This window comes from Acanthopagrus latus, chromosome 20, assembly GCF_904848185.1.
Source record: "Acanthopagrus latus isolate v.2019 chromosome 20, fAcaLat1.1, whole genome shotgun sequence".
Classification (NCBI taxonomy): domain Eukaryota; kingdom Metazoa; phylum Chordata; class Actinopteri; order Spariformes; family Sparidae; genus Acanthopagrus; species Acanthopagrus latus.
The window spans coordinates 8062224-8089549 of record NC_051058.1 but is presented as its reverse complement, the minus strand read 5'-3'; the positions used below and the strand labels follow the sequence as shown (position 1 = coordinate 8089549).

At 44.6% G+C, this 27326-nt stretch overlaps 1 protein-coding gene and 2 non-coding genes across 9 annotated transcripts in view; 2 read left to right on the top strand and 1 right to left on the bottom strand.

The window, feature by feature from the left end:
- Window positions 1–24974, top strand: part of rhbdf1b (rhomboid 5 homolog 1b (Drosophila)) — a 39157-nt gene extending 14183 nt beyond the window's left edge. Inside the window, exons 2-20 of one of the 7 annotated variants that reach the window (XM_037081856.1) lie at window positions 8794–8935; window positions 9018–9151; window positions 9423–9569; window positions 15466–15694; window positions 17072–17278; window positions 18342–18464; window positions 19030–19172; window positions 19254–19535; window positions 19645–19756; window positions 19866–19940; window positions 20174–20335; window positions 20548–20648; window positions 20820–20883; window positions 21262–21356; window positions 22218–22293; window positions 22651–22751; window positions 22917–23070; window positions 23166–23389; window positions 23911–24974. In XM_037081856.1, the coding sequence (XP_036937751.1) occupies window positions 8822–8935; window positions 9018–9151; window positions 9423–9569; window positions 15466–15694; window positions 17072–17278; window positions 18342–18464; window positions 19030–19172; window positions 19254–19535; window positions 19645–19756; window positions 19866–19940; window positions 20174–20335; window positions 20548–20648; window positions 20820–20883; window positions 21262–21356; window positions 22218–22293; window positions 22651–22751; window positions 22917–23070; window positions 23166–23389; window positions 23911–24106 (2739 nt within the window). In that variant the 5' untranslated portion in view covers window positions 8794–8821 and the 3' untranslated portion in view covers window positions 24107–24974. Of the gene's footprint in view, window positions 1–8793; window positions 8936–9017; window positions 9152–9422; window positions 9570–11931; window positions 12491–14690; window positions 15041–15465; window positions 15695–17071; window positions 17279–18341; window positions 18465–19029; window positions 19173–19253; window positions 19536–19644; window positions 19757–19865; window positions 19941–20173; window positions 20336–20547; window positions 20649–20819; window positions 20884–21261; window positions 21357–22217; window positions 22294–22650; window positions 22752–22916; window positions 23071–23165; window positions 23390–23910 lie in introns of those variants that run through there. The other 6 variants (XM_037081857.1, XM_037081860.1, XM_037081858.1 and 3 more) reach the window with 6 other exon arrangements.
- trnai-uau lies at window positions 7444–7537 on the top strand. Its single transcript has 2 exons — window positions 7444–7481; window positions 7502–7537. It is a non-coding gene; the product is annotated as a tRNA-Ile (tRNA).
- On the bottom strand, window positions 22426–22519 carry trnai-uau. Its single transcript has 2 exons — window positions 22482–22519; window positions 22426–22461 (listed from the first exon to the last, which is right to left on the bottom strand). It is a non-coding gene; the product is annotated as a tRNA-Ile (tRNA).
- Window positions 24975–27326: the final 2352 nt, after the last annotated feature.

Sequence of the window (27326 nt, the reverse complement as noted above, 5' to 3'; positions counted from 1 at the left end):
TAGCTGCAAGTAGCTGCTTCCTGTGTGTGTGGTTTTGCGTGCAGGTAATTTGGTAGAACTTGTGTCAGCGCCCCAGATTAACAGAGGCTGATTCAGTGAGGTGAATGGGTGTCACCAGGCAGTGGGTAAGGGATATGAGGCTTCAAAGGCCTTCGTGTGACAGGAGGTAAGAATGGTCTCGGAAAATATGGTTTGGATTTTAATAAGCGGTGACGAAGACAGAGGCATGCACAAAGCTAAAAATCAGTTGTAATTTGCATTTATTGTACTGAGGTGTCAAATGTGATGATATTTTTTTTTTGCATGTGTCCCATGATTTATTTACCCAGCGGCTTCCTGTGTACACGTTGTTTTGTGTGTGTGTGATTTGGTAGAACACATGTCAGCACCCCGGACTGACTAATGAATCGCTCACTCTTGCGTCACCCGTGGCGAGGAGATGAAAGGGCGGACGCCGCAAGACAGCCAAAGCGAGATTAGGCAGACAAACAGGTTTCAACTCACCATGACCCCAGGTGTCTGCAGAATTTCAGAGAATTATCGAAACCCCTTTAACCTTCAGTTTGGTGTAAGCAGTCGTCTGTTGAGTAACAGTCCAGTCAAGCCTTTTACTCTTCCCAAAATACTAATCCTCGCTCTCCCGGGAATGGGTTCAGGTAAATAGAATCAAATGTCGGCATTCATCTGCATAACGACTGGAGATATGAAACCATTAGCGAGTCGTACTCGACTCTGCGGAGGATGCTGGCATGATTACAGGAAACTGTTGGCGACAGTATATAAAGAATGATAATGTGGAGTCACGAAAGCATCAGGAAGTCAATAAGTCAAGTGGAACTGGAATGAAATATCGGCCTTAAAAGATCAGTCCTCCTCTGATTTCTCTCTCGATACCATTTTTCATATACAGTATTTGCTCTCTCAAATAACAAATGTTCTGCTCTAGTTATGGCAGATGTTTAATCATTTATTTGTGTTTGTGTGAGGAGGTAGCAGCAGATAACACACACACACGCGCGCGTGCACACACGCGCACACACACACACACTCATAACTACAGCGGGAGTATGCAAACAGAAAGGAAATGACCTGCTGTGTTATGACTGTAACATCTGGCACGGACAAGAGCCCAGGTCCTACGGTGGGGGGTGGAGCGTAGAAAAGCACACACAGCGTAACTCACCGTTAATCTATGTGACCTACTCATGCTTTGTTACATCAGAGCAAACGGAATGATGGATTTGCCTGTGAAAAAGGATCTGTAGATCGTTCTGTAGGGCAGATGAACACATTCACCTCACAAAAAACAGACACTCACGATGTTTTTCTTTGTCCAAATGGGATTTGATGTAAGGTATAGTCGCCTTGCCACAAACAGGAAGTGACACATTTAAATTTAAGAGGGAAATACAAACATGAGTGTGTTGTGTGCGATGTTTTGATATCACAGTGCAGGAATTTTGGATGCTGGAAGTTGAAAAATTTTTAAGATGCAATATGTTGCAAGAGATCGTTGTATAAAAGAATCAAAATTATCATTATCACGAAATCGTACTGAATAACAGTTTTAATATTATGTTGCTTATGTCGCCTGAAGCTATTATGCTAACCAGCTAGCCCTGGGCCTGAAAACCTCTTTCTTGCAGTCATCCAAAGCTTCTGTGTTAGTGGTCTAAACGCCAGCACTCCCCTGGTAGTGTGGCTAGCTGCACAGCTAACTTGGCTAACAAGCTAACAATAGTTGTGCTGGCCTTTTGAATCGACGGCAGTATGTTCTCAAGGGGCGGCCAATTCTTACGTATGGAACCTCTTTTTAAAAAACATTTCCCAAAATGTTTAACTATTCTCCAACATATGAAATACTGTCCTGAATGTATTTTCTACACTTGTTTCAGTTGTATATTTGATTGTTAATCAGATAAAATACATTTTGAAGGCATCACCTAGAGTCATTTATGAAACATGCTTAAAAGAAATCAGTCATTGCAGTGTGCTTAGTAATGTTAAGTTTAAGACCTCAGCTTCACCTGAAGCAGGCAGTTTTCTTTAAAACTGCAGTCGGGCAGTTCCCACGACCACAACTTCTGCACGTTGCAAGCACCATCCTGGAAAAACAGCATTAACCTGAAAGTTAAAATTGACCCATGGGTGCTGTTGAGCAGGTCGTAGTGCCTATTAGAGCAGAACAATGTCTGTAATGATGTTCGAACCTACCTGGACTGTCTGAGAATTAATCCACTGCGGAGTCCCCAACCAATTAACTTGGACTTGCTCTGGTAATTGTCAGTTTTACTGCACCTTCCTTTTGGAGAGCAAGGGAAAGAGGTCGACTCTTTACTCCCAACACAACATTTACCTAGCCAATACAAAGAAATATCTGGTTGGACCTGGAATTTAGCATGCACCTGCTAGCTAACCAGCTAGCCACAGCTAAGCCCCCTCCGAAGCTCCCCTTGCAAACAGCTTAAACACCAACACTCCCACAGTTTTTCAAGCTCACAGTCCAGACTGCTAGCAGCACTGCGAAGTGGGCTAAATAGCTAACGAAAGCTACAGTTAAGTGGAGGTAGCGGTAACACTGGTAATGTGCTGCCCCCAATTTGTTCTGATGATCAATTTGGGGTGGCAAATTCTTTATTTCACCTTTGAGCAGTAGAGTAAATGAGAAAACAGAAAGAGAGAAGAGAAGAAAGGAAGAGAGTGGGAGGGGGAGAGGTTTAGAGAGTAAAAGGACAGAAGGTGCAGAGATCTGCCAAACATAAAGATCTAGTGAATGTTAAAACGTATTGACATGCATCCGCGGTGACTCGCTGCCTCACAGACCAAAATCAGGGAGCAGTGTCAGGACAAGTCTTGCTCGGGTGCCGAGGGGATGCCTTTGTGTACTTCTGTCCTGACATGTCAGGAACTGTCACCCTATGTAAGAAAGGATCTGGTTACGGCGCTACGCTACCGCAGTGGCCTATAGGCACATCAGGCTGCAGTGCTGCAGTTTCCGGTGATACTTCTTAGAACGAAGCAGCTATCACCTGACACTGCTGCTGGTGTGAACCACAACAGTCGTCTTATTCTCATTTCTTGTCAGCTCAGATTTTTGATCTGATAAAACACCTTTAAATGAGCTTGAAATATGTCGACTGCGATTTTCTAATCTAAAAAAACTTGATTTAAATCTTAAAGGGGTACTATGTAGTTTTTGGAATGAAATTCAAACTCATCATTTTAGTATTTTCAATGTTAATGAGGTAAAAACAATAAATAAATTAGTAAACAAGCTGTTCTCAGAGTAAAAATAAGCTCCCCAGAAGCTTGAAGCTGGAAGGGTGGCAAGGTCCGCCACATATAAACAAAGTAAAACAGTATGACATTGTGTTGTCCTTTCAGGTCAGTTTGTTTATTTAGTTTGTTTAGACATAAACAATCGGTCAAAACGTTTTCCCCAAAACTACGAAGTGCTCCTTTAAAGTCCAGTTGTTGGCTCGGAAAGGACTTTTTTGTTATCAACTCTAACTTTGACACAGTAACTTTCACTTCTCCCACTTCCCAGCATCTCGGTGTCTGAGACTTCCTGCTGGGTGCTGATGACACCATCGCGGTTATATATCCCCGTCCAATCAGGGCCTCCACGGGCTGACAGCAGGGTAATGCCATGTGGTGTGCAGCGCAGGGATTACATCCCCTAATCTGCCTGTCATGAAAACCCAACTAGATGAAAAAAAAAAAAAAAAAAGATAGAAATCCTGATCATGGAGTATCAAATGGCGGACGCCGGAAACAAGTTGAAAAAGCGGCACAAAGCTGCTCTTCTTTAGCCGCATGGAGGACGGCAAGAACCTGAGGCGTGCGACTGAAGCAGAGGCTGTCAAGTGAGTGTTCATGTGCTGTAGTGCGTCTGAGCGTCCTGTGCACCGCTGCAGGATGCCCGACTGAGTGCGTCCGTGCTCCTGTCAGCTTGCACACAAACACCATCGTCGCCGCAGAATAAGCAAAGGATGTGGTCATGGATGGCTCTGGTGGAGGTTTTTCTATTTGCAGGGGTGTGTTTATCCCCTGTGACCGTAACAGAACGCGCAGGCTTCCACATGTGACCACAGGGAGGCCAAAACACCGACACAGCCAGCTGAGAGGAGAAAGGAATTAGAGTTAGCTTTGTGTAACGTGGCTTTTGGCGCTACACGGGTGTATAAAAATGAAAATTGAGGAGGATAATTTGGCTTGTCACAAGGTATTTGTTTAGTCAGGGTGCAGAGTTTAATGACACTGTGTGTATGTTGTCTGTCATTATCACATCCTTCAAACCCTTCCTCCAGTTAGTCTTTCTCTTACACAGTCATGTTAGCGTCTCTCTGAGACTTCACGCTAACGTTTGACATTGAGCACTACCCACATGATGATCGGGAATGTTTGTTTTGTGGCCTTCTGACAAAAGTATTTTATTATACAAAACCAGATCTTGACCTGATGGTGACAGTGGTGGAATAGTTAACAGTTCACCAGAGTCATTAGGATTCAACCTCTGGGCACTATGAGTGTATTTCCGAGCAGAACAATCATTGTTGAGACATTTCAGGGGGAAAAGTGATCCCTGTGTTGCAGATATTTCTTTGTTGTCTATAATGGGGTGGCTCAGGAGGTAGCGCAGGTCGTCTGGTAACCAAAGGTCACTGGTTTGAATCCAGGATCCCCCCAGCTGCATGTTGGAGTGTCCCTGAACCGAGAGGAAAAGCACTATACAAATGCAAGTCCATTTACTGTATATTGACTTAAGCTTTTGGTTTGACTTGGAATGGAAATGTTCAAATGCCTCACACAGCTTTAACCTTTAGTATCAAAATACCAATTAACAGCTATAAATCCACCATTAGATCCAATTCTATTGGGGGATTACACAGGTTACATACAGAAATTGATGAAGGGCATGCAGCTCAAAAGGTTTGTCTACATGGAGAATAAATTGATTGTGTGAATCCAAATCAAAAACTGATACAGGGTCAGATCCATGGTGAAAGACAGAAATACAAACATCCACACCTCTGGTAACCTCAGCAGATCAGTATGTGATGAACAAGCTGCGATGTGTTTGACAGTTGTTTCACTGCGTGGGAACACGTGCTCAGCTCATGCTCTCGTTGGCACTGTAAACTCCCATCTGATGGCTGAGTAATCACACTTTTTTTCTATTTGTCCCACACCCACCTTTCTACCAGGAGCCACAGGTTTACACACGCTCTGCAGGCACCGCTGCAGAGCTTCCTGGGAAATGTAGGAGATCCTTATCTGAATAGAAAGGCGGTCGTGTGTGAGAGCTGATACACCAGAGGAGAGGTTTATACCGTTTAGTGTGAAACAGGCACATAAATGGATTTTTCCCCTCGGAGATGTAACCGCGCCGCCGTTTAAAATCAAGAAGTCCTCCAGCTGCCCGTGCTGAATGTCTTTCAGCCCGTTGAACTTGGCTTCGGCCAGAAGTTTTAATATTGGCTCCACGTACGATGGCGGAGATTATTGTTCGGCTGATTGCTTCGTGGCGAGAGAGGGGAGACTATATAATTTCACTCGCAGCAATGATCCCCAGCTGAGATCTACAGGAGCTCCTCATTGGTGGTCGCCTGTTAAAGCTCACCCGGGCCCGACGCAGATGTCCCATTATTTGCTAATAGTCCTTCCACTTCTGCTCGATGACTTCCCCTTGGCCCGAGAGACGTTACTTCACATTAAATGTCGTTTTAGATAAGTGGACGGGGGAAATACATTTAGAAAAGACCAAGTGTGCAGACAGATGATACAGACAAGCAGACGATGCTTCTTTTTTCAGATATACTACAGGCTTTTATTATAGGTAGAGCGTTATTACTTTTTTGTGTTGTATAGGTGTCTACTTAAGTTAGCATGGTGGCAGCTACCAAAGGCCCTACGAAACCAATTTTCCTAGTGGCCAGACCTTGTATTTACACAGTCATGTGATGCAATGCGGCCCCAAAATTAAAACAAATGTTTTAAACAATTTAATTATTTTATTCTCATTCAGGTTAGCCCAGTGTTAAGCAGGAAGTTAGCTGGCACGGTTGGTGGAAGTTAGTGGGCACGCTCTATGGGCCGCACAATGCGGCCGGGAGTCCAGCGTATTTGTTTCCTTGGCTCAAGGAAAGTTTTAAAAATATATAACCTGCACGGACCACAAATTCACAAAAGAAAGTCATAGTTGACCCTGTTTGCATTGACTTGCTCAATGGGGAAAATCTGTTTTTGCTGCAATACCACAAGTGGCCACTTGGCAAAACTGGAATCGATTGATTGTCCAAGGCCAAGGAGCAGTTTGCAAGGCGACTATATTATGTAGACTTACAGGTTACGTTCTGTCCTGGTCTTTAATTGATTTACAATCCCCTGCAAATTAGTCATCCGAGATAGTATTCCATCCTCCTCGAGTTTGCAAGCTAAGCAGTGTGTTGTGTGACCCTGATCTTACATTAAGCATTCCTTTTTTCTTGCAATACAAGGACAATGCTGTTTCTTTGTTTCTGTCATCTTGTGGGGGCAGCTTGAGGCAGCGTCTCCAACCAAATCACAAACCAAATGTTAACTCAGTTAGCCAGCTAGCCACAGCTGATACAATCTGCCAGCTACAGCTATTTTAGCTGGCTAAAACCAACAGTTGTCGGCTTGAGATGTGCCTGCTTCTGCGTCAAGAATCCATCTACAATCAATGACAGCATTGTGTAAAATAATGAATTTCAAGTGGCAAATGTGGTCACATTGTCATTGTGAGCTGCATTATGAGAACAGTCAGTCAGATTGTGTATTGGTCGTCCAGGAAGCTTTATATAGGCGTACCTATTCTTTCCTGGTGGGGCTGAATATGTGGTGGTGAATTGGAGCCTCAGCACTTTTTTACAATGAAGTGAGGAGCTATTCAGTCATGATGAAGGTACCATGTGGTACCGATGACACAGTAAGCAACAGAAAAGGTGCTGAGTGTGTGCTCAGCAGCTTAAAAAAAAATGCACAAGTCAACATGGAAAGAAGCGATCTGTGTTTGTGTTGGCTCGTCATATTAAATGCTGCCTCGCTGGCTCACTGGCCTTCATAGGGATGGTGAAACTTGATTATTCCCATAAACCTCCCACTGAACAGTTTAAACCAGGAAAACCCCTTTCTCTCTCCAAACGTCTTCCTTTACCCGTAAACCCATTAAAGCAGCAACAACAGGATAAGTGGAGGCTTTGGCTGACTATTCTGTGGCTCTCCCTCTGTTTGACACACTGTCTGTTAGTAGGTGGCCTCCTACACTTGGAACCGCGAATCCTTCAGCCTGTCCTTGTGCTGGGAGGGCACGCTGTGTGTGTGCCTTCTTATTAGAAGCCTAGCTCCATCTAGTGGTGCTGGAGCGTAGCTGCACAGCTGCCCTTCCCCAACACTGCTGGATGGTCTGTGTTGCCCAGAGCTCCAGTGGCGCAATCGGTCAGCGCGCGGTACTTATAAGACAGTAGCCAGCGGAGAGATGCCGAGGTTGTGAGTTCGAGCCTCACCTGGAGCACTGGAGTTTTAATCTGGCCCGTCACAGGACAAACTCTGGCACGTTAACAGAAATGAGATGTGAGATTATTCTGCATTGATCAGAGCGGGGATCACTGCCGGAGCCACTTCTGTTGTTGGTGACATTGAATCACCCAGTTTGATATGAACCCTCTACAGCCCGTTTACGGTTAGTCACATGATATTATTCAGCAAAATGGAAGTACATGCAAGGCCGCCCTCTCATTTTATCAGTTTACCAACGCAGGGACCCAAAGTACATACAAAATGACACAGGCACCTACAGAAATGTTTGAAACGTTAGTGATAATGAGTGATAATCACTCGAGATGTTATTATGAGATTAAAATAATGAATAATATTGTTCCAGTATTTATATACAAATACAACAGAAGAATGTGAACAGTTAAACTATAATGCAGTCTATTTTTTAAAGGTAAAGTGAGTTTATCCAGCTTATCCTCAGGCCCATCTTCTTTATAAGTCTATGTATGCCTGTAAATCACTGAAAATAAAACAGTTTTAAAGATTTATTTCGAAATATATGTCATGCTTGTCACTGCATAAGATATAAATAAACCCTCCAGAGTTGATTGAACAAAAAAAAGTTGTTGTTCTTTCTATTCAGTCACAGCCCATTTGGCTCGATCCACGTTTTATTTCGCCATTGACTCATGCAGTGAAGTACAAGAAACACTGAAAGTTCCTGTTTTTAAGATGGATGATTCCAGAGTCCCATTCCAAACTCGTGAAATACTGACGCTTGGGGATTATAGGTCGGGCAGGCTGAAATCCTAAACGGAATGGGAATGAGACACAATCAAAGAGACAAAATCAACATTTACATTTTTAAATGAATCCTCCAGTAGTCCAGTTTAGACAACTAAAGAACCAACAGGTCAACACAGTGTCGCCCATGGGTGCATGGTGCACCGACTGAATGGACTGGACCGGGTCCATGGAGTTAATTACAAAAGCCCAGTGTAGATGGTGTCGCTCTGCCGTATGTGGTAGATTATCAGGAGAAGATGCTGCAGGCGGCCGGCAGACTGGCAATTTTAAACATTTGGATTAAGCTGTTCCAAACCCGAGACGTGGATTACTGTTGATTCTGTTCACATTCTGTCCACTGTCTGTTATCACTCAACAGACAGTCGGACCCTTTATTTATTTATTTTTTGTGCCATCTTGTGTCTGTGATGATATTTTGACTGAGTGCTGTCCCACAAACCCATTTCCCCTGTGTGTGTCGTGCAGCTGGCAGGTGTAGGGGGAGCTAGTGAGCATGGATGAGCCGGGCAGCCGGAACAGCAGCCTGCAGAGGAAAAAGCCGCCATGGCTCAAACTGGACATCCCGACCATCCAGCTGACGCCCGACGACACGCCCACGCTCACGCCGGTAAGAAAACACAAGAGCCAGACACACTATGACGTATTTTACCTTCACGGACTAATGCATCATGTGTTTGTGTGTGTTACAGCCGGTGAAGCGCCTGCGCAGTGTCAGCATGCCGGGGGAAAACCCTCAGACCTGCACGGCTGCCTTGGAAACTTCCAATAACTACCTCAGACCTCCTCTGGAGAGACTGCCCTCCTTCACACAGTCTATCAAGAGGTGAGAGACACTCCTTTCCTCTCTGCTGATGTTTTCCAGCTGCTAATTTCCTCCAGCGTGTCACCTACTCTCTGATTCTAATAATTCTTCCCCGCTAATAAATCTTTAACAGAACTAATTTAAGCTGCTGCCTCCTTTCTGATTCACGCTTATTAATCTTCCTCCAATTTTCTTCTCTCTTCTCCTCCCTTTTCCTTTGATTCTGCTCTCGCTTTTTTCCCCCCTCTGCATCCCATGCCTTTCTTCTCTACTTGTGTCAATGTGTGTTAAGTGAGAAAAGGGTGCGTTTTGAGCGGGTCAACACGGTTCCCCCGAAGGGGCAGAGGGGCCCGAGGAGGGTGTCATCCGTGCGGAGGCGGTCCTGCGTGCCCAAAATACTGACCCGACGGCGCTCATCCATACCCAAACAGATCATCAGGTACAGGCCAGGTGGTGGAGGGAGGGAGGGAGGTGAAGAAAAAGAGATGGAACTGTCACTGTCTCTCCTAGTGACTAACCCATAGAAAAATCTGCTGTTTTAGTGCCATTTAGCTCATTGTTTTGGTTTCACTGTGCTACAGTTTTACTGCCTTGGTTCACTCCCACTGCTCACATAGTGTGGTTTTCAGGTTTTGAGCAACAGTCAGTCCTATAAGTTACTTGTTCAGCACCAAACAGCAGACAAAGCTAGCATCAGCTGGTAAAAAACAGTGGCGCACAGTAGCAGCTGAAAAGCCAGATGTTTTTCTCAGGAGCTGGTGGAGACCAAAATCAGAGCACATGTAAGACTGGATAGAGTGCATACCTTCGCCAAGGTCCAGCATGCCCCTTTAGGTCAAACACGATAGCCCTAATTTTAAACCATATATAACTGCTTAACCATAGTTCATGCTTGCTAGATCTAGGATCCACATTATGTACTACTGGCTCAAAGATACCAGCCACCTAAATACACTTACCACATACCATCCATAACATCACAAGATCCATTCATCAGCCAAAATGTTGAAAATCTTTTAGCGTTTAAAGAAAGCTGTCCTTTAAACAGTTCTGCACCAAAAGTTAATGGGGTCTCTTCTGCGGCAGGACTCATCCTCCATCCAAGTTGGGTGGAAATGTGTTGTGTATTTTTTGTGTATTTTTTAACCTCTTTGGCGGTGGTAATAAGGGTTTTCCCAAAAAACAGTCTGGGGCCTTCGATGCTTCAACAGTCTTGAACTATTGAGTGAGTAAGGTGTATCACCACAGCCCCGTGTTCCTGACACTGCATCTGTACAAATGCTCCCACGCAACCATGTTTTTACACATCACCTGCAGATGCCTGGTTTTATTTGAGGCGTATTGAACACCACAGTGTTCCGTGCGTCTCCCTTTTTTTAGAAAAACCTTCAGAGCATTCTAATACTAATTTGGACTCTGATTACCATGGCAACGGTCCAAGGTTCAAAGCATTCAGGCCAGCCCGACAGGAAATGTACCGTTGTTTCTTTAACAAAACCTTCTGTGTCGACCGACGACCTTTCAGCGCTCCTTCGTCTCTTTGTGTCACACATGTGACGCTCCGGACAACCTGTGTGACACATCAAAGCTGCTTACAGGCACTCTCTCACACACACACACACACACACACACACTTGCATTAGTGTCAGTCCAGGTGGCGCACAGGACCACATGGTTGGAGGCAGACAAAATAATACAATTACTCACAGAGGCTATCTGTGTTCCTCACACGGCGTGCGAGCCACATCAAAAGCGGCCCGTACCAGCTGAATGTAAACGTTTGAACGGCGAGCCAAAACTGAAAAACCTTGAGACCTTCAAAGGAGCGCCTTAACTTCATCATGCAGAGCTTTACCAGCCTCTTACGTGTGTGTGTGTGTGTGTGTGTGTGTGTGTGTGTGTGCGTGAGGGAGAATTAATGCGCTTGATGTTTATGAGAGGATGTTTTATGCGTGTTGTCGGGGGGGTAAGCTGAGGTGCCTCCTCCTCAGACGAGAGCGTAAATACAGGATAAATCTTTTGCTCTTCAAACAAAGTGTGTGTCAGCGTGTGATTCGCTGCAGACCTGCAGCTCGGAGGGGGAACGGAGGGAGGGCGCGCTGACGTTTGTTGAGCTGCGGGACAACAACAACAGAAAAAAGCTCGTCATGAGTCAGTTTTCATGACAAGGAGCTGTTAAGCAAACTGACAGTAAAGGACGACACAACCCCATACTGTTTACACACATACATACATACTTTGTTTATATTTGGCGGACCCTGCCACCTTTCTCCAAAACTACACAGCGCCCCTTTTTTTTGGGCCATGGGTGGACAATAGGTTACCTCAGTTGCACCGGTGGCTCGTGATCATTGGTGTTTGCGCTGAACTTCACACGCCCAGTCAGACTTCTTTTGGCTGCCGACGTGAAGGTGGGGTTCAGGCTAAACCATCAAGTGTGTGTGTGTGTGTGTGTGTGTGTGTGTGTGTGTGTGTGTGTGTGTGTGTGTGTGTCGTGTCCAGGCATGTCTCAGCACCCTCCCTCCTAATATGTATGATGTCCCATCTCTCCTCCTTCTAATCTGCTGTTTCCTGTGGAGCGCTGGTGTGTCAGAGGGAGAACTGGTGTTTACACACACTCAACACACAACACCAGGCAGAGTGAGACATACAGAGAGAGAGAGAGAGAGAGAGAGAGAGAGAGAAGGGGACCTTGTTGACAGAGACCGTTGGGGCTCTTCATGGGGGGACCATTGAGTTTGACAAGGACCAGAGCTGCTGTCCTCTCTGCCCAGTAGGTCACATCCTTTTTACGCGAAAACTCCAGAGGAGGGATATTTTGGAGGCCTGCCAGCTCCCTGGACACATTCACACACTCCCTCACACACACACACACACAGTCATCTGGAAACTCGTCTCGAGTTGTGCACTCGGGAAGACGCAAGGTCGGGAAATTTAAGAGCCTGGCTGACCAAGTCCAGCTGGTGGAAGACTGGAAGCTCTCTCAGCGAGGGAGCTCATTGTGGAGATGCGATTCCGGCAGACAGAAGAGATCGCCGCCGGCTTTTCCTCTAACCTTTGATTGTGCTGGTGCGGGGAGGCCACACAGAGTCTGGACATGTGGTGATCATCCTGTCTTTGTGTAACAGTGTGTGCGTTACAAGGTACTGCTGCCCTGGTTATCAGGAAATCCCCTGATGGGACAGTGTATGCGTGAGCCGCGGGGGATCAGTTTGCGCTCGGCAGATCAGGGTTTAGTCCTTGTCAGGGGGTAAAATAGGGACAGTGTGATGCTGGTGATGGAGGATATACAGCTCCACAGTCTCTTTCCCCCTCAGGTATGACCCAGACCCTGAACCCCTCCTGGAGCTCTCTAGACAGGTGAGTATGCGGCAATAGATGTATGCTGGTCTGAGTCAGCTTCAGGCAGTTTGGACCAGAGGATGGAAATGTTGAATAAAGCTGCTGTTCTTCATTCATTGTGCACTTTTGTTAGATTAAAGTACAAAATCTAGGTTAGACTGGCAGAATGATTTATGATCGCAGTCATCTACATGAAATACTGCTGCTGCTTTCTTTTCACAGCGGGGAAAGTAGTATTCAGAAAGTTAAAGGAGCAGTATGACATTTTGGGAATGCACTTTTATTTGCGTACCAAGACTTTGATGGGAAGACTGATACCCACTCTCTGGTCAGGGCAGTAAAAAAACATCAACTAGAGCGAGTAGTCACTCAGCTTGCCATAACTTTAAGTTAAAAACAGTAAAGAGAGCAGAAAAAAGTTTGCTGGGATTCTACTGTAAAATGAAGTATCAGTATCAGTAGTATTACCAGAGCAGCAAAATTTACTAAAAGGATAAGTTCACACAAAATTGAAAATTCAGTCATTATCTCCTCACCCTCGTGCCGTGGGAAAGTCAGGGGATATTCTGGAGTTTAACAGGAAGCCAATGTTGAAGCATTCTCCTAAACTACTGAAGTAGATGGGACCTGTTTTAAAATTTTAAAAAATAATTAAAAAAAACATCAAAATCAGTTCACCTGGCACAAGTCTCCGGAAACCCTACGATCCCACATTGATTTCAAAAGATGTTATCTAGAGCTTTAGCTTAGCTGTTAAGCTACGAGCATTAGCATGCATCGTCTCAATCTTTTTTTGTTGTTATTATTTGCTGTGAAGCTCCAGAAAAGCTACATGGACTATGCTTTCCCTCAACATGTCTTAAAGAACGCTGTTGATCACCACTTTGGATATTTTCTGTGCAAACATTCTTTCGGTCTTCAAGGGTTTACAACACATCCAACAAAATCTCTGTAGGAAAACATTTACGTGCACCTCACTCCTGTTGGCAGTCATTTTACGATGATTTGTTAGGATATCAAGTTAAAATGTATTATTTGGTGCACCTAAACGATAAGTTAGCCCGGCGCCCTGCTTCATGATGATGTAACATTAAAACCCTCTTGTTGGTGGATATGTCCAATCAGAAACCTAATACCTATTATCATCCTCTGTCTGTTCAGTTGTCGTGTTTGTTCGGATCGTGCATTTGCCCTTTGGCCTTTCCTTCCTGATGAAATGCACGCTGTCTAAGCCTGTAATTATGCCACAGTGGATTGACGCTTCATATGTACCAGCCTTACCTTGAGGACATGAAAGCTAATTCATGTGGCCTAACCCCTCGCTTTAATCTTTCGTGGCTGATGGATTTGTGTTGTCGTCAACCGGGTCATGAAATATTTTATTTATGGGTTTTTTCGCGTGGGCCCATTTGACCCGCATTGCCTGGCGATGCATGTGTGCACGCAAACAGAAAACCCGCTTAGCTAAACAAACACACACAAAGCGAATGTCGTCTACCTTGAAAGACGCATTGAATCACGGCGTGGGTGAGTGTTTGCGTTGGCTTTTACCATCAGCGGATGTTGTTTCAATCTCAATTGTTATCTAACTAAGATGTTTGGAAGAGTTATCATTCAATTAGTTTCATATTCTGAGCTCTGAACCTCCCCGTGTTTACACCGCCTGAAACCAAACCTGTCTTCTTTTCTAAGACATTCCTCTCCAGAGGGACAACAATCAGCGCCGCGCCACCCCCTCTCTGCCCCTGTGCGGCCTTAAAAGGCTTCCCCAGCTGGCGTTTTTCTTGATGATGAGGCCTGAGTGTTTATTACTGAGTGTTCTGCTTTCCAAACAGTCTCCCCGAAGTGGCCTCCCCCCTCTTCGAGCACGCAGCCTGGCATGCAGGCTCTGTTTCCTGGAGAAAAAAAAAAAAAACAAGGGACCTGGATGCACCCACTGAATGCACATTTATTGAGTATTTTTAAATTACGGATGCCAGCAAACACGCTGGGCCAAGTCAGGTCATCAGCTGCAGAACTAGCGTGCAAACATCTGCTTCTTTGCCGCTGAAAGGACAGAGGGCAGTGGGTCGTACGAGGATCAAGACGTATTTTTTTCCCCTTCAGCCTCTCTAAGCTGCAAACATACAGATAAAGATGGAGGAGAGAGAATGTACTATTAGACTAGTGCTAGAAGGGAGACAAATCTATGAGGATTTCCTCATCTGATATATTGACACGCTGCCTAAGAATACTTCATGTACATATTTATTATCTGTAGCAAACTATGCATTTTGGCTTTATGTTATGCGTTTAAGGTATGAAAGAAAAAAGGTGGTGTATCAACATACTGCAAAACCAGGTGCTCTGTGTCTTTCATATTCAGTAAGCGAAGATGCAATCAACAAGCGAAACCAATTAAACTGCCGAGTCATGTCCGACAACCAGCTGCAATCAATCAGCTAATCAGCACATTGTGCTGCTAATCAGTGGGGATGTATGACTCAGTCTGTCGGAGAGTACTCAGCAGGGGCCCCGACTGTCTAAAGGCTAAAGCAGATTATGGGCAAAAATCAGAAACAGAACAAAGTGAAGTCGACAGTGATTGTATTGTTTAATTCTCTTTGATAGTTGACAAGGTTTGGTTCGGCCCACTGTTATGACATGTAGAAATTAAATATTATGATTATTTTTGTAGATGAAGCAGTGTTGTTGCCCTGGAGCAATAAAATGCTAAGAAAGATTACTTCAACTTTTTAGTCTTTTTAGTCTTTAACAGCTGCATAAATTGTACAAAAGAGCCCCTGGCAGTGTATTTAGTGCTAATTAACAACGGCTATCGTTCTGACGCTAGCTGTATTTTAGCATGCTGACGTTAGCACTGCTATAGTTTCTGTCTACATTCTTCTGCACAAATTCAAGCTCAAATGGAAAATTACAAGTAGAAATAATAATAAAATTCAAAAGTTTCATGTCCCAAAATACTCATGTATTAACCGGAGTCCTCTCTTTAGGGGTACGGCTGACTGGTTCGGGGTGAGCAAAGACAGCGACAGCACCCAGCGATGGAGGAGGAAGAGTCTGCAGCACTGCAGCCATCTGTACGGGGGTCTAAAGACGCAGGTGATGCGGGAGATGGAGCTACACAGCCAGGACAACCTCTCCCTGGCCAGCACTGAGACCCCTCCTCCCCTCTACCTCCCACCCCACCACCCCAGTCACCACCACTATGGCATGCAGAGGGTAGGCCAGCGCCCGGGGGCAGGTCTGAGGGGATGGAGGAAGAGATGGGACAGTTCACTCTCTGCCCATATTTCACATCAGTCATCCTGGCGCTTGCTTCCGCTCTTTGCTTTGTCATCTTGCCTAGGGTTCAACTGATGACTTTTTGAATTCTAATTCATGATGTAAAAACATGAAACTAACAGTGATGCTAGACAGGCATAACAACAACCAAACGATTAAAAAAAAAAAATCAAGCAAACAGCTTCCCATCAGTCATGTCAGACTCTCACGATCTGCTTTTGTCAGCATAATATGAAACAAAACACCATACAACTCCCAGAACCTTTTTTTTTTATCATGTTTTTTGGCAAGCTAGCCAGTAAGCTTGCTTGCTCTTTTGGCTTAGTAGCATTTTGAGTTTGGATTTGGCACAGTGGTTTACTCTGTGAGGAGTTGAAATGCTTATGTGAGTCTCCAACAGCCCATTTTTTTCTATAAATTCTGTTTTAGCTCATAGCATGCTAGCATAGCACCCTAAGTGCTAGTAGCTTGTAAATTCGACTTTAGGGCCTGTCTCCAGTAGACTTACTAAAAAAAAAAAAAAACATTAACTCCCTCCAGTGACATCTTACCAACGTTGTTGTGTTGGAATAAGATAGGAATACTCAATTTTTTTAGAAGCTACACACCTTCAAGCATACCATAGACCATGTTCACACGGTGGCCATTTTCTTTTAACATCACTCTCAGGCTCAAATGTTGTATTGCTGTTTCATTCGTCTTATAAATGTCGGGAAGCTGGCGTAAATCTATTCTAAAATATCAACACATAATTTTTTTTGTCCTGGAAATGAAACTCACTGGATGTAATCAAATGGTAATGTAAGCTAGGAAGTGGTTGAATGCTAACGTTAGCTAATAGGTTATCAAATGTGCTGTTTTACCTTGAAGTGCGGCGTGACGCCCCATTAGATTTTTACTGCGAGTCATCTTTTCAGTTCCCGATCAATCGAGAAGTGCTGAAATGATGATAATCAAATACACCATATTTAGGATAGGCGACAAATAACGCATTCACATAAATATATAATGATTTGGGCATGTCGTTAAAGGGTAAAGTCTTGGTTGCCCATAGCAGCACTGGATGTTAGTGTACATGTGTGGTAGGTTAATCTCTGTTGTTATTGTGAAGCATTAGTCAGCCAATTAAAATAACGTTCACCTTCTTTCTTATTTCTTCCTGGTACATCAGTCCAACCCTAGTTTAGATGTGTGCTCTGTGCATCCCTGCTTCTCCCTGTTCTGTCACTGTGTGTTCACTGTTCTGTGTGGCTTAACAATCGATTTTTTTAAAAGAAAGCTGTGAACCAACACATGCGTGCTGTGTGTGTGCAGATTGTAGACCCCCTGGCCCGGGGGCGAGCCTTCCGCATGGTGGAAGAGGTAGACGGCTTCAGTGTCCCGCAAACGCCCATCACGCCCGGCACCGCCTCCCTCTGCTCCTTTTCCAGCTCCCGCTCCGCCCTCAACCGGCTGCCACGGCGACGCAAACGGGAGTCTGTCGCAGTCATGAGCCTCAAAGCTGCAGCAGCGCTAATGAAGGTGTTTATTTTACTGTATATGCAGTAGTGTTTGAATTTTCTCCCCCGAAATTCTGCGCTTTGCAAAATATGTGCCTCACACGACCTCGCAGCTGCTGCAGAAGTGCTCTCTAGGGTGTCCCTCTAGTGGAAAAAACATAATAATGTGCCCTCTAGAGGACCTATCCCGAGGACAAGATCTAGTCTGTTGTCCTCTAGGGTGCCCCCTTTAGTGGAATAAACATAGTAAAGTGCCCTCTAGTGGAGAAAATGTGTTAAGGTGACCCCTATGGTGTCCCTATAGGGGAGTGAACACAATATAATGCCCTCCATGATGCCCTTCCAGTAGAGAAATAGTGATGTAGATCCCCTTTACGGTGACCTTCCAGTGGAGGAAACTGAAAGTGCCCTCTCTTCACTATAAATATGTCACGATTTTCTGCATGCTGGTGTTTTTCTCTGAAAAGCGAGATTGAGCTCTGGATATATGAATGCAATGAGTTTTCACGTTCACCCACACTTTAATCTCCATTATCTTTTTGTGAAGAGATTTCTAGAGAAAAGCACATCTGTTACTATACTACTCTGGTGTCAGGACACATGAATAACTGTTTTTAATTTCCTCGGCTCAGTTTTCTCCTGTGTGTGTCGGCACGTTATATAATGTATGAGATCAGCTTGTCTTATTGCGGATTAAACTCAGGCGAACTGTCTTACAGTAGAGCACAGATGAGTCTGTCTGCATGGCCCGCACACATAGAAAGAGATGAATGGGTGTTCAGTGATAGTATGCATGAGTGTGTGTTAGGCGGGGGAAACACCACCAGCAGATGGTCCGTGATAATACATCGCGAATGCTCAGCTTTTCTGTTGGATTGCAGAATATTGCGGAAGCTAATCCACAGATAGAGGTCAGTGCTGCTACATAACCATCAGACACAGTCATTAAGGACGTGCACCATGGGATTCCTCCAGATAAACTGTCAGGCCCAGATGTACTGTATGTGCTTGGCAGCTTATGATCACTACTACTGTGCCATTGTTGGTAGTAACTATTATGACAGTTGTGTCTGATTGCTCGTTAGGGCCGGACGTTGGGCGACAGCACCGCCGGGCGATGTCGCAGACGGAGCTTCATGCCTCCTAGTTTCTTTGAAGATGACACCGTGGACTTCCCGGATGATCTGGACACTTCCTTCTTCACCAGAGTGAGCAGTGGAAGCACTTCCACACACTGACAGGATAACCTTTACTTATTGTCACTCTCACTATAGTGTTGCAGAGCCACACACTGTACTGAAGTTAGCATGCTAACCAGCTAGCCCTGCCCTGGTCCAAAGCTCCTGTGCTAACATTATAAACATCTCACACTTCTCCGGTGCTCCTGAGCTCCATTTCTAGACCGCTAGCTACACAGCTAACTGAGCTAACTAGCTAAGGGCTGCTTCAACTAACAGCAGTTAGCGGTAACTCTAATGATATGGGGCCCCTTTTTTGTTTTGAGTATGAATTCGGTGGGCGGCCAATTCTTACATGTTGCATCTTTAAGCCCTCTTCTTTTATGTGCTTGTTACTGTCAGATGAGCTTGTTAAACAGCTGTTTTTGACAAATGAGTTGAAGCTGAATGACATCATAACTTCATTGAAAGATTTTAACTAGTTAGCTCAACATAAGTATCTTCTTTGGGCAAAGCGAAGGACAGAAAGTTGATTCAAATTGCAGAATATATTTGGAGTCTTTCAGATTTGAATTCCTGCTAACTAACTTTGCAGGACGGCCTGCAGGACGAGTTGTCCAGCTACGCTGATGAGGTTTTTGAGACTCCATCGGAGGCAGCCCTCAAACAGCTGGACGAGAGCGAGCTCACAGGAAGTGCGCTGGACAAAAACGAGCTGGAGAGGAGTCACCTCATGCTGTGGGTTGACAGCTTGATGATTTCTATGCAGATGTGGTACTGTCATGCTCTGACTGAAACATTCTCCATCTGACACATTAGTTTACAATGCGGGATTCCTCCTTCTGAATCCAGGCCCTTAGAGCGAGGATGGCGAAAGGCGAAAGACGGCTCCCTGGTCCAGCCTAAGGTGCGTCTGAAACAGGAAGTTGTGAGTGTCAATCAGCAGCGGGGACAGAAGATCGTTGTCCCCGTAAAGAAACTGTTTGCCAAAGAGAAGCGGCCGTACGGGCTCGGCATGGTCGGTCGTCTCACAAACCGGACGTACCGCAAGCGCATCGACAGCTACGTCAAAAGACAGATAGAAGACATGGATGATCACAGGTATGACAGCCGATTCTGTTTTCTTCTTAAGATGACCACCCAGTGAGGTGAAATTAAATTGTTTTTCACCAGCAAATGGAGAGTGAAGTTGTCCTTCTGTCCTCCCCAGGCCTTTTTTCACCTACTGGATCACATTTGTCCACTTGGTCATCACCATTCTGGCTGTCACTATCTACGGCATTGCTCCTGTGGGCTTCTCACAACATGAAACTGTCGACTCTGTGAGTGTATTTTACAGCGTTCATGATGATAAGACATGTATATGGTTGGTGAAATTGTGGAGAATGTATGACAATAATCTGAAATACTCACTCAAAACTTTTTATGTAGGTGTTAAGGAACAAGGGAGTTTATGAAAACGTGAAGTTTGTGCAACAACAAAACTTCTGGGTTGGTCCGGGCTCAGTAAGTATTTTCTATCCTCCATCTATAAAATTCTCTATATAGTTTACTCAACTTTTAAGTGTGGTGGTAAAACGGGAAAACCTCCAGAACTGAAGATGTGTTCATTAACTTAACACATCTGAAGCATCACAGACGGTGACAGTGAAGGGTCACTTGCTCATCTGAGGAACTGTTTGGATAGTTTAGGTTACTGTAGATCCGCAGCCTCACCGAGCTGTGATGTCCTCCCGCAGGAGGCGCTGATCCACCTGGGAGCCAAGTTTTCCCCCTGCATGCGTCAAGACCAGGAGATCCACAAACTGATCCAGGAGAAGAGAGCGAGAGAGAGGGAGTCTGGCTGCTGTGTGAGGAACGATCGCTCCGGCTGCCTGCAGACTTTACAGGAGGAGTGTTCGGTCAGTTTGGACCTCATAGACTCACAGAAAGGACATGATATTGTCCTAACCCAAAACCTTTAGCTATAAATCTTCCATTCCCATATAGTTACATTATATCTGGCAAAATGCATTCATGAAGAGTTGTTTTTTTGCGTCACCTAGTAAAAACATGAATACAGATTAACAGAATGACGTTAGCGTTGACCTCTTACCCCTTAATCTTCCTGCAGAGCACCCTGGCAGTGTGGGTGAAGTGGCCTCAGCATCACAGTGCTCCCCATCTGAATGGTACGCTCCGCCAATATGGTTCAGTCTGCCATCAGGACCCCAGGTAACGTAAAAAAATACTGTCACCTAAAACTAGTAGTACCCTTGTCGATACTGTAGGGATCAAAATACAGGAAAGAGGCACAGTATGTCGAATATGTAGCAGGCATTAAGTCAACGTGTGTGTGATGACGAGATTGTTCTTTTGGTGAATGTTTTGCTCTCAATTTTGTAGAATTTGTCTGGAACCAGCCTCAGTTTCACCTCATGAGTGGCCTGATGACATCACCAAGTGGCCAGTAAGTACCGAAGCAGTCGGAGCGCTCAGCTGGTACTAACATATGCCAAAGTCATATTAGGCCATCGTTTGAGGTGCCTTTCAGTCACGCAATCATCATCTCCTTATCAGCTATCAGAAATGTGACTCAGTACGTGTGTCATGATGACATTATAAGCCAATTTATCTAACTTGTTCAGAGGGTATGACACTGAATTGAATCTGTATTGTGATTATTGATATTCAGTGAAATAAATGTGATCAAACAATTAACTTCATGAAAAGGATTTTATCCCTTCAGTCTCTGAAGTTTAAATCAGGTCTCGAATCTTCTACACACTGGTGAGATGTTTAGACTTTATGTTTTAAAAATCAACACTTCCCTGGTTACAATCTGCAGGTTTGCACGAGGTACAACTCTGGGAATCACACCAACCTTCCCCACATAGACTGCACCATCACAGGCCGGCCCTGCTGCATCGGAACCAAAGGACGGTAAGGATCGGTGTGACTGTCCTCATGCTTAAATTTAGAAATATTGCAATAAACCTCAAACTGATTAGGAAACAATCAAATTTGAATATTGCTGCCTTTTATGAGCTGCATAAGCAAACAAGACCATCAGCGAGAAGACTGGCTTTATAGTATATCGTTGATATAGTAAATGGCGGTCTCGGGGTCAGTTTCTGGTTTATCTGGGTCTGATTAGTCATAAAATTAAAACTATTTTTATTAATGACAGTGCTGAGGATAAATTGAGCGGTCTCATGCCCTGAGGAACGAAGCTGCGTTGTAGTCTGGTGGCATGAAGCTAAAACAACACTTTGCCTTTGTCCACAGGAGGCGCCGAAATTAACGAAACATGACAGTTCCTTGTTGCAGCTTTAAATAATTTGTGTTCATCGCACTTTATAACATCCTGACAGAAATACCTTTGAAACAGAATGAACAAAATCATAGATACTACACTAAAAAAAGGACCAATCAAATTCTACATTACTTCAAATCATCCATCCATCCATCCATCCATTTTCTTCCGCTTATCCGGGGCCGGGTCGCGGGGCAGTGGGGGCAGCTGCCTGAGCAGGGACACCCAGACTTCCCTCACCCCGGACACTTCCCAACTACCTCAGACATGACTTCAAATCATGTAGAAAAAAAAATCTTAACTATATGAATAATTCCCTTAAAAGATTATATAGTGAGCACTATGCAGTATCAACAGACTGTTGCATGGTGAAGATGCTGATTATTTTTATTATTTAAAAATAATGCAGTAATGTCAAAGTAACAATCCTGAGATATTGGTAATGTTTCCTGTTGCTGTTGAAGCTAATGATGTGTTTTGCGTTACAGATGTGAAATCACCTCTCGGGAGTACTGCGACTTCATGCGAGGCTACTTCCACGAGGAGGCTACTCTCTGCTCTCAGGTAGGACCAACACTTGTTTCAATCTCAAGCTTTACAAGCTTTTTCTCTATTAAATCTGGCTGCTGCTTTTCATTTGCCATTCATATACATTAGTGGCGCATCCTGACAAATGTTTGAGTTTAAAATCATCACTGCTCCAGGTGAGGCTCGAACTCACAACCTCGGCATCGCCCTGCGGGTGACTGTCTTATAAGTACCGCGCGCTGACCGATTGCGCCACTGGAGCTCTGCAGAGAGAGCTGTGAACTGAAAGCACTTTGGACCGAATTCAGCACTCTCATTTCCTCCACAGGGTGGCAGTGGAGTGAAAGGCTGCCACTTTGGTCCTGACGTAGACTCTCTTCCTCTCTCTTCCAGGTGGCCTGCATGGACGATGTGTGTGGTTTGCTGCCTTTCCTCAACCCGGAGATCCCTGACCAGTTCTCCAGACTCTGGCTGTCTCTCTTTCTTCATGCTGGGTGACTGAACCTTGCTTCATCTCACATTAGGACTGAATATTTAAAGCAGCCCCTTAAAGACACATCACGATAGATCTGTTTCATCTCTTTAAATCACAGTTACGACTGTAAATTGTATTGATTTAATCCAGAGATTAATAATAACTGTTCTGTCTGGTTCTGCAGGATCCTTCACTGCCTGGTGTCGGTGTTGTTCCAGATGACGGTGCTGAGGGACATAGAGAAGCTGGCCGGCTGGCTGAGGGTCTCCATCATTTACATACTCAGCGGCGTCACAGGCAATTTGGCCTCATCCATCTTCCTGCCCTACAGAGCCGAGGTACAATATATAAAAAGCCCAGAAGCTTTGCTGGCTGTTACTGTGAATACTAGAGCCCTCTGTGTCATTGACCTGTTCCCTCCATTTGGTCTCAGGTGGGTCCTGCAGGCAGCCAGTTTGGCATCCTTGCCTGTCTGTTCGTGGAGCTGTTTCAGAGCTGGCAGATCCTCGAGCGACCGTGGCGAGCCTTTGCCAAGCTGCTGGCCATCTCTGTCTTCTTCTTCTCCTTCGGCCTGCTCCCTTGGATCGACAACTTTGCCCACATCTGTGGCTTTGTGTCAGGGTTCTTCCTGTCCTTCGCCTTCCTGCCGTACATCAGGTAGGTGACAACAGGGTTTATGTGTCGGGTTTGTTCAAAGAGAGAATGCATCTGAATGCAAACCCATGAGGGTTTACCTACATTTATATTGGAAGATCGGTGCAACTCTTGAATTTGTACACCAATCATGAAGCTACAGCCAGTAGGTGGTTAGCTTAGCTTAGCATTTAGCGTGGAAAAAGTGGAAAACACCTATCCTGTCTCCACCCAAAGGAAAGAAACCTACCAGCACTTCTGAAGCTGTACATTTTTTAAAATCTTTGGCTAGCTGTTTCTTGCTGCATCCTGTCTTTATGCTAAGCTATGCTAACTGTCTCCTGGCTGTAGCTTCATAATTTATGAACATCTAGGAGAATGGTAGTGATGTTCTCATCCAACCCCAAGCAAGTAAATGTAAAAAGCTCTGGGATGAAAAACTTAGACCTCCAAAACCCAAGCATCATCATTATGGTTTTGAAAAGATGAGTTTTCTGCAGTATGAGGTGTTCTGCACTAGCATAATGCAAGCTTTTGCTCCTCAGCTTCGGGCGTTCTGACATGTACCGGAAGCGTGTCCAGATCTGCATCTTCCTGCTGGTGTTCCTGGGCCTGCTCTCCGCGCTGGCCGTCCTCTTCTACGTCTACCCGGTGAAGTGCGACTGGTGCGAGTACCTCACCTGCATCCCCATCACGGACAAGTTCTGCGAGAAGTACGACTTGAACGCTCACCTCCTCTGATGGCCGGCCTCTGAAACAGTCAGCTGATGCTGGACTGGTCGAGACATTTCTAGATGCTACGTGTTGATGAAGTTGAACATGGTGCAGCGGTGCAGCTTTTCTCCTGGAAACAATGAGCAGTATTTCATGTTTGTTTTAACGGTACAACCACAGAGCCACTCTGAATAAAGGCTATGCATGAAAGCCAAGTGAACAATGTAAAGTTGACTGAAAAGAACTGATGGTTGATTTATGTGTGACTGATCTCTAGCTGGGCTAATCGACGAGCAGTCACACAGCAGGAGAGTTGCACAGACTGTTTTTATATTCAGCTCTCTTCTGCTGTGAAACAGGCTGAACAGCGCCCCTCAGTGGCCAAAAGGAACACACACCCTGAAACAGCTGCAGTGAGTTTTGTTTTGTACTGTTTTTTACTGATGTCTAAACGGTTTCGTCCATTTACCGGATGTCTTCTGAGATAAAACTCGCCAAGAAAGGAGACTCTACGATGCGTAAATGTGCCTTATTGACACACAACCACACACAATGTAACTGTACTGTAAACTGTACGCTGATGTTTTTTGGTTTCACATTCTGACAGAATCATGTAAAAAAAAAAAAAAAAATCTGTTTTTACTTTCAGTATTTGACGGCTGAACTGCCTTTTCTCCCCCCTCCCCCACCTCACTGGAGACGTAGTTTCCACCGCAGCCTTTAAGCACTTCAAATGAACTGTTTTTTTTATATTCACCCTGCATTACATCATTTCAGAACACACTTGTATGTTAATCAGCTCTGTTGTGAAAAACTTTTGTTGAGGTGAGTTTGTGTTTTTTATATTCAGTGTGGTGGCGTTTTAGCTACCTGGCAATAAACAAAACGAGACTGAGTCAGTTTTTTGTCTGATCACGGGGGATTGCGTCTACATTGGAGGAAAGCTAGATTTTGCTGCTGCAGGTGAGACTTGAACTCTCGGCATCACTCTGCAGGTTTCTGTCACACACTGACTGATTACTAGAGCTAGCTGTGTCTGACACCAGCACATAACAAGGACATTTTCTACAGTCCCAGCTTTATGCAATGTTAATAATCTGTATGAAATGAACCCAGAGCATTTTATTCCTCATAGCTCCCCTTTGTGGAGCAGTAAAGGAACTTCTTAGCAATACCTCAAGGTAAGAACACTCAATTGTAAGTCTATTATTATTTACCTCAGTAGAAATAGTAGTGAGTTGCACAAAAAGGAACCAGTCAAATATGCAAATATCGGGCAAGTTTAGTTGGGTTTCTTTTTCAGGAACACTTAGTTTGGCAGAATTCCAGTGGTGCAATTGGTCTGCTCGACAGCAGCCCTGAGGCATCCTGCTCTTGTTGTGTTAATCAGTCAAGTTTCCTTTCAAAAGACAGTCAACAATGGGAGGTCAGTCAAGATAGTGAGAGTGTGACATAGAGTTCCAGTGGCACAATCGGTCAGCACGTGGTTCTTATAAGACAGTAACCTGCAGAGTGATGCTGAGGTTGTGAGTTTGAGCCTCACCTGGAGCAGCAGGAGTTTTACTGCGACAGTTGAGCCAAGAAAAATTCCTCTACACTGCTGTTTGCATGACAAACAGCTAAGATTGCACTGCTACATCAAATGGTTAAACCCACCTTCATGCATCCATACCTGAGGCTTTGAGTCCTTTCAGACTTTATAGATGGCCTCTGGTGCCTATATGATCTTTTATGAGAAATCAGTGGACGTGAAAACCACAATTTATCTGGAAAAAAATATGTAATCCCAGGTATTGGAGGTTTTAAAAGCACTTCAACATGTCAGCACACAGTATTCTGGAGATACAGTAAGTTCATATATTAGTGAACCAGTGGGAGATGGCTCATGGTGTTTTGTGGAGATGACAGTCCAAACTGGATTAGAGGAGAATGGTGTTGATTGTCACACTTTAATTTGAACCCCTCAAAAACTGTATCCTAAACAGAATCCCCTTCAGTGTCTAATGGAAACCCACACTGTCAGGTAATAATGGAGTAAGGCAACTGTCCTCAAGCCAGTTCTGTTCCCATGCACTTGTGACAAAGATCCCTAAAGTGGAGTTGTTTGTCCCTGTTATTTTAATGGGGAAACCTCTTACTATTAATTTCTTTCAAGGCTTTTTAAAATTCACCATCAGGTTTCTTTACAATGGTACCTTTTGGGGGAGTTAATCCTCTCCCTTAAATTACCTGAGGATAGGGTACAAACAATAAAATGAAAAACAAGACAGGAGGTGTGTTGTGCTCACCACTAGATGGCAACCGGAGCCCAATAACTTAAAGGGTTGATCCTGGAAGCCAGGGTACAACAGGTCGATGCAACTCAGAGGGTATAAAGCCTGAATTACTGCGACTTGCTGTGTTGTTCTTTGGGATTTCAATGTCATTAATTTGGGGTGGAAAGTTTATTAGCGTGCAGAACTCTCATTGGTGCTCCATGACGTTCCCAGTGTGTTATACCACTGGGTTTATTCATCCTGTCCCTTCCTTTTCCCTTTTCTCTTTGAGTGCACGCACACACACACACACACACACACACACACACACACACACACACACACGATTGCTGTGGCATTCATTAAGTCCTGTCTGTAATTGAGTCTAAATAAGAGTGTGCTCATGTTAGAGAGGAGCCCTGAGAGCACAAACACAGGCGACGCCGGTCTGCATACAAAGTACGACAGCCACAACTTATATATTTTGGGCACGAAGCGGCGCATTGATTCTTATTTTGTAACAATCTCTCCTACACAGTGGGGTCAGAGGTCACACACTCAAAATGTTTAGTTTTTTTTAAATGCAGGAAGTTAAAATTCTGGGTGATGCTTTCGCGCTAGGAAAAACTCACTTTCTGAGATAGCAAACAGAAATACAGAGAGAGAAAGTAGGTGCAATGAAACCTTTGCCAAGGCTGCCCGGCGTTATTGATTGTCAAACCATTTGACATTTTGGACATCAGGTTATTCAAGGCAAGAGGGGAGGATTCTCTGTCCGGCTTTTGGAGTGACCTTCTTTATGAAGTCTTGACATTCGTGTGTGCCGAAGGGGGTGAAGCCTGTTGCTGCTGGCATTTTATTGATCAAAAAAGTGAAAACGATGGAGGTGAACGTTGAGAGGACAAATGCTGCTGTTGTGTCTGTATCGGACAGTTTAAGCAATTATTTGGGGTCTTGTTTCTGGTGACATTGTGAACTGAAGTACAATGACT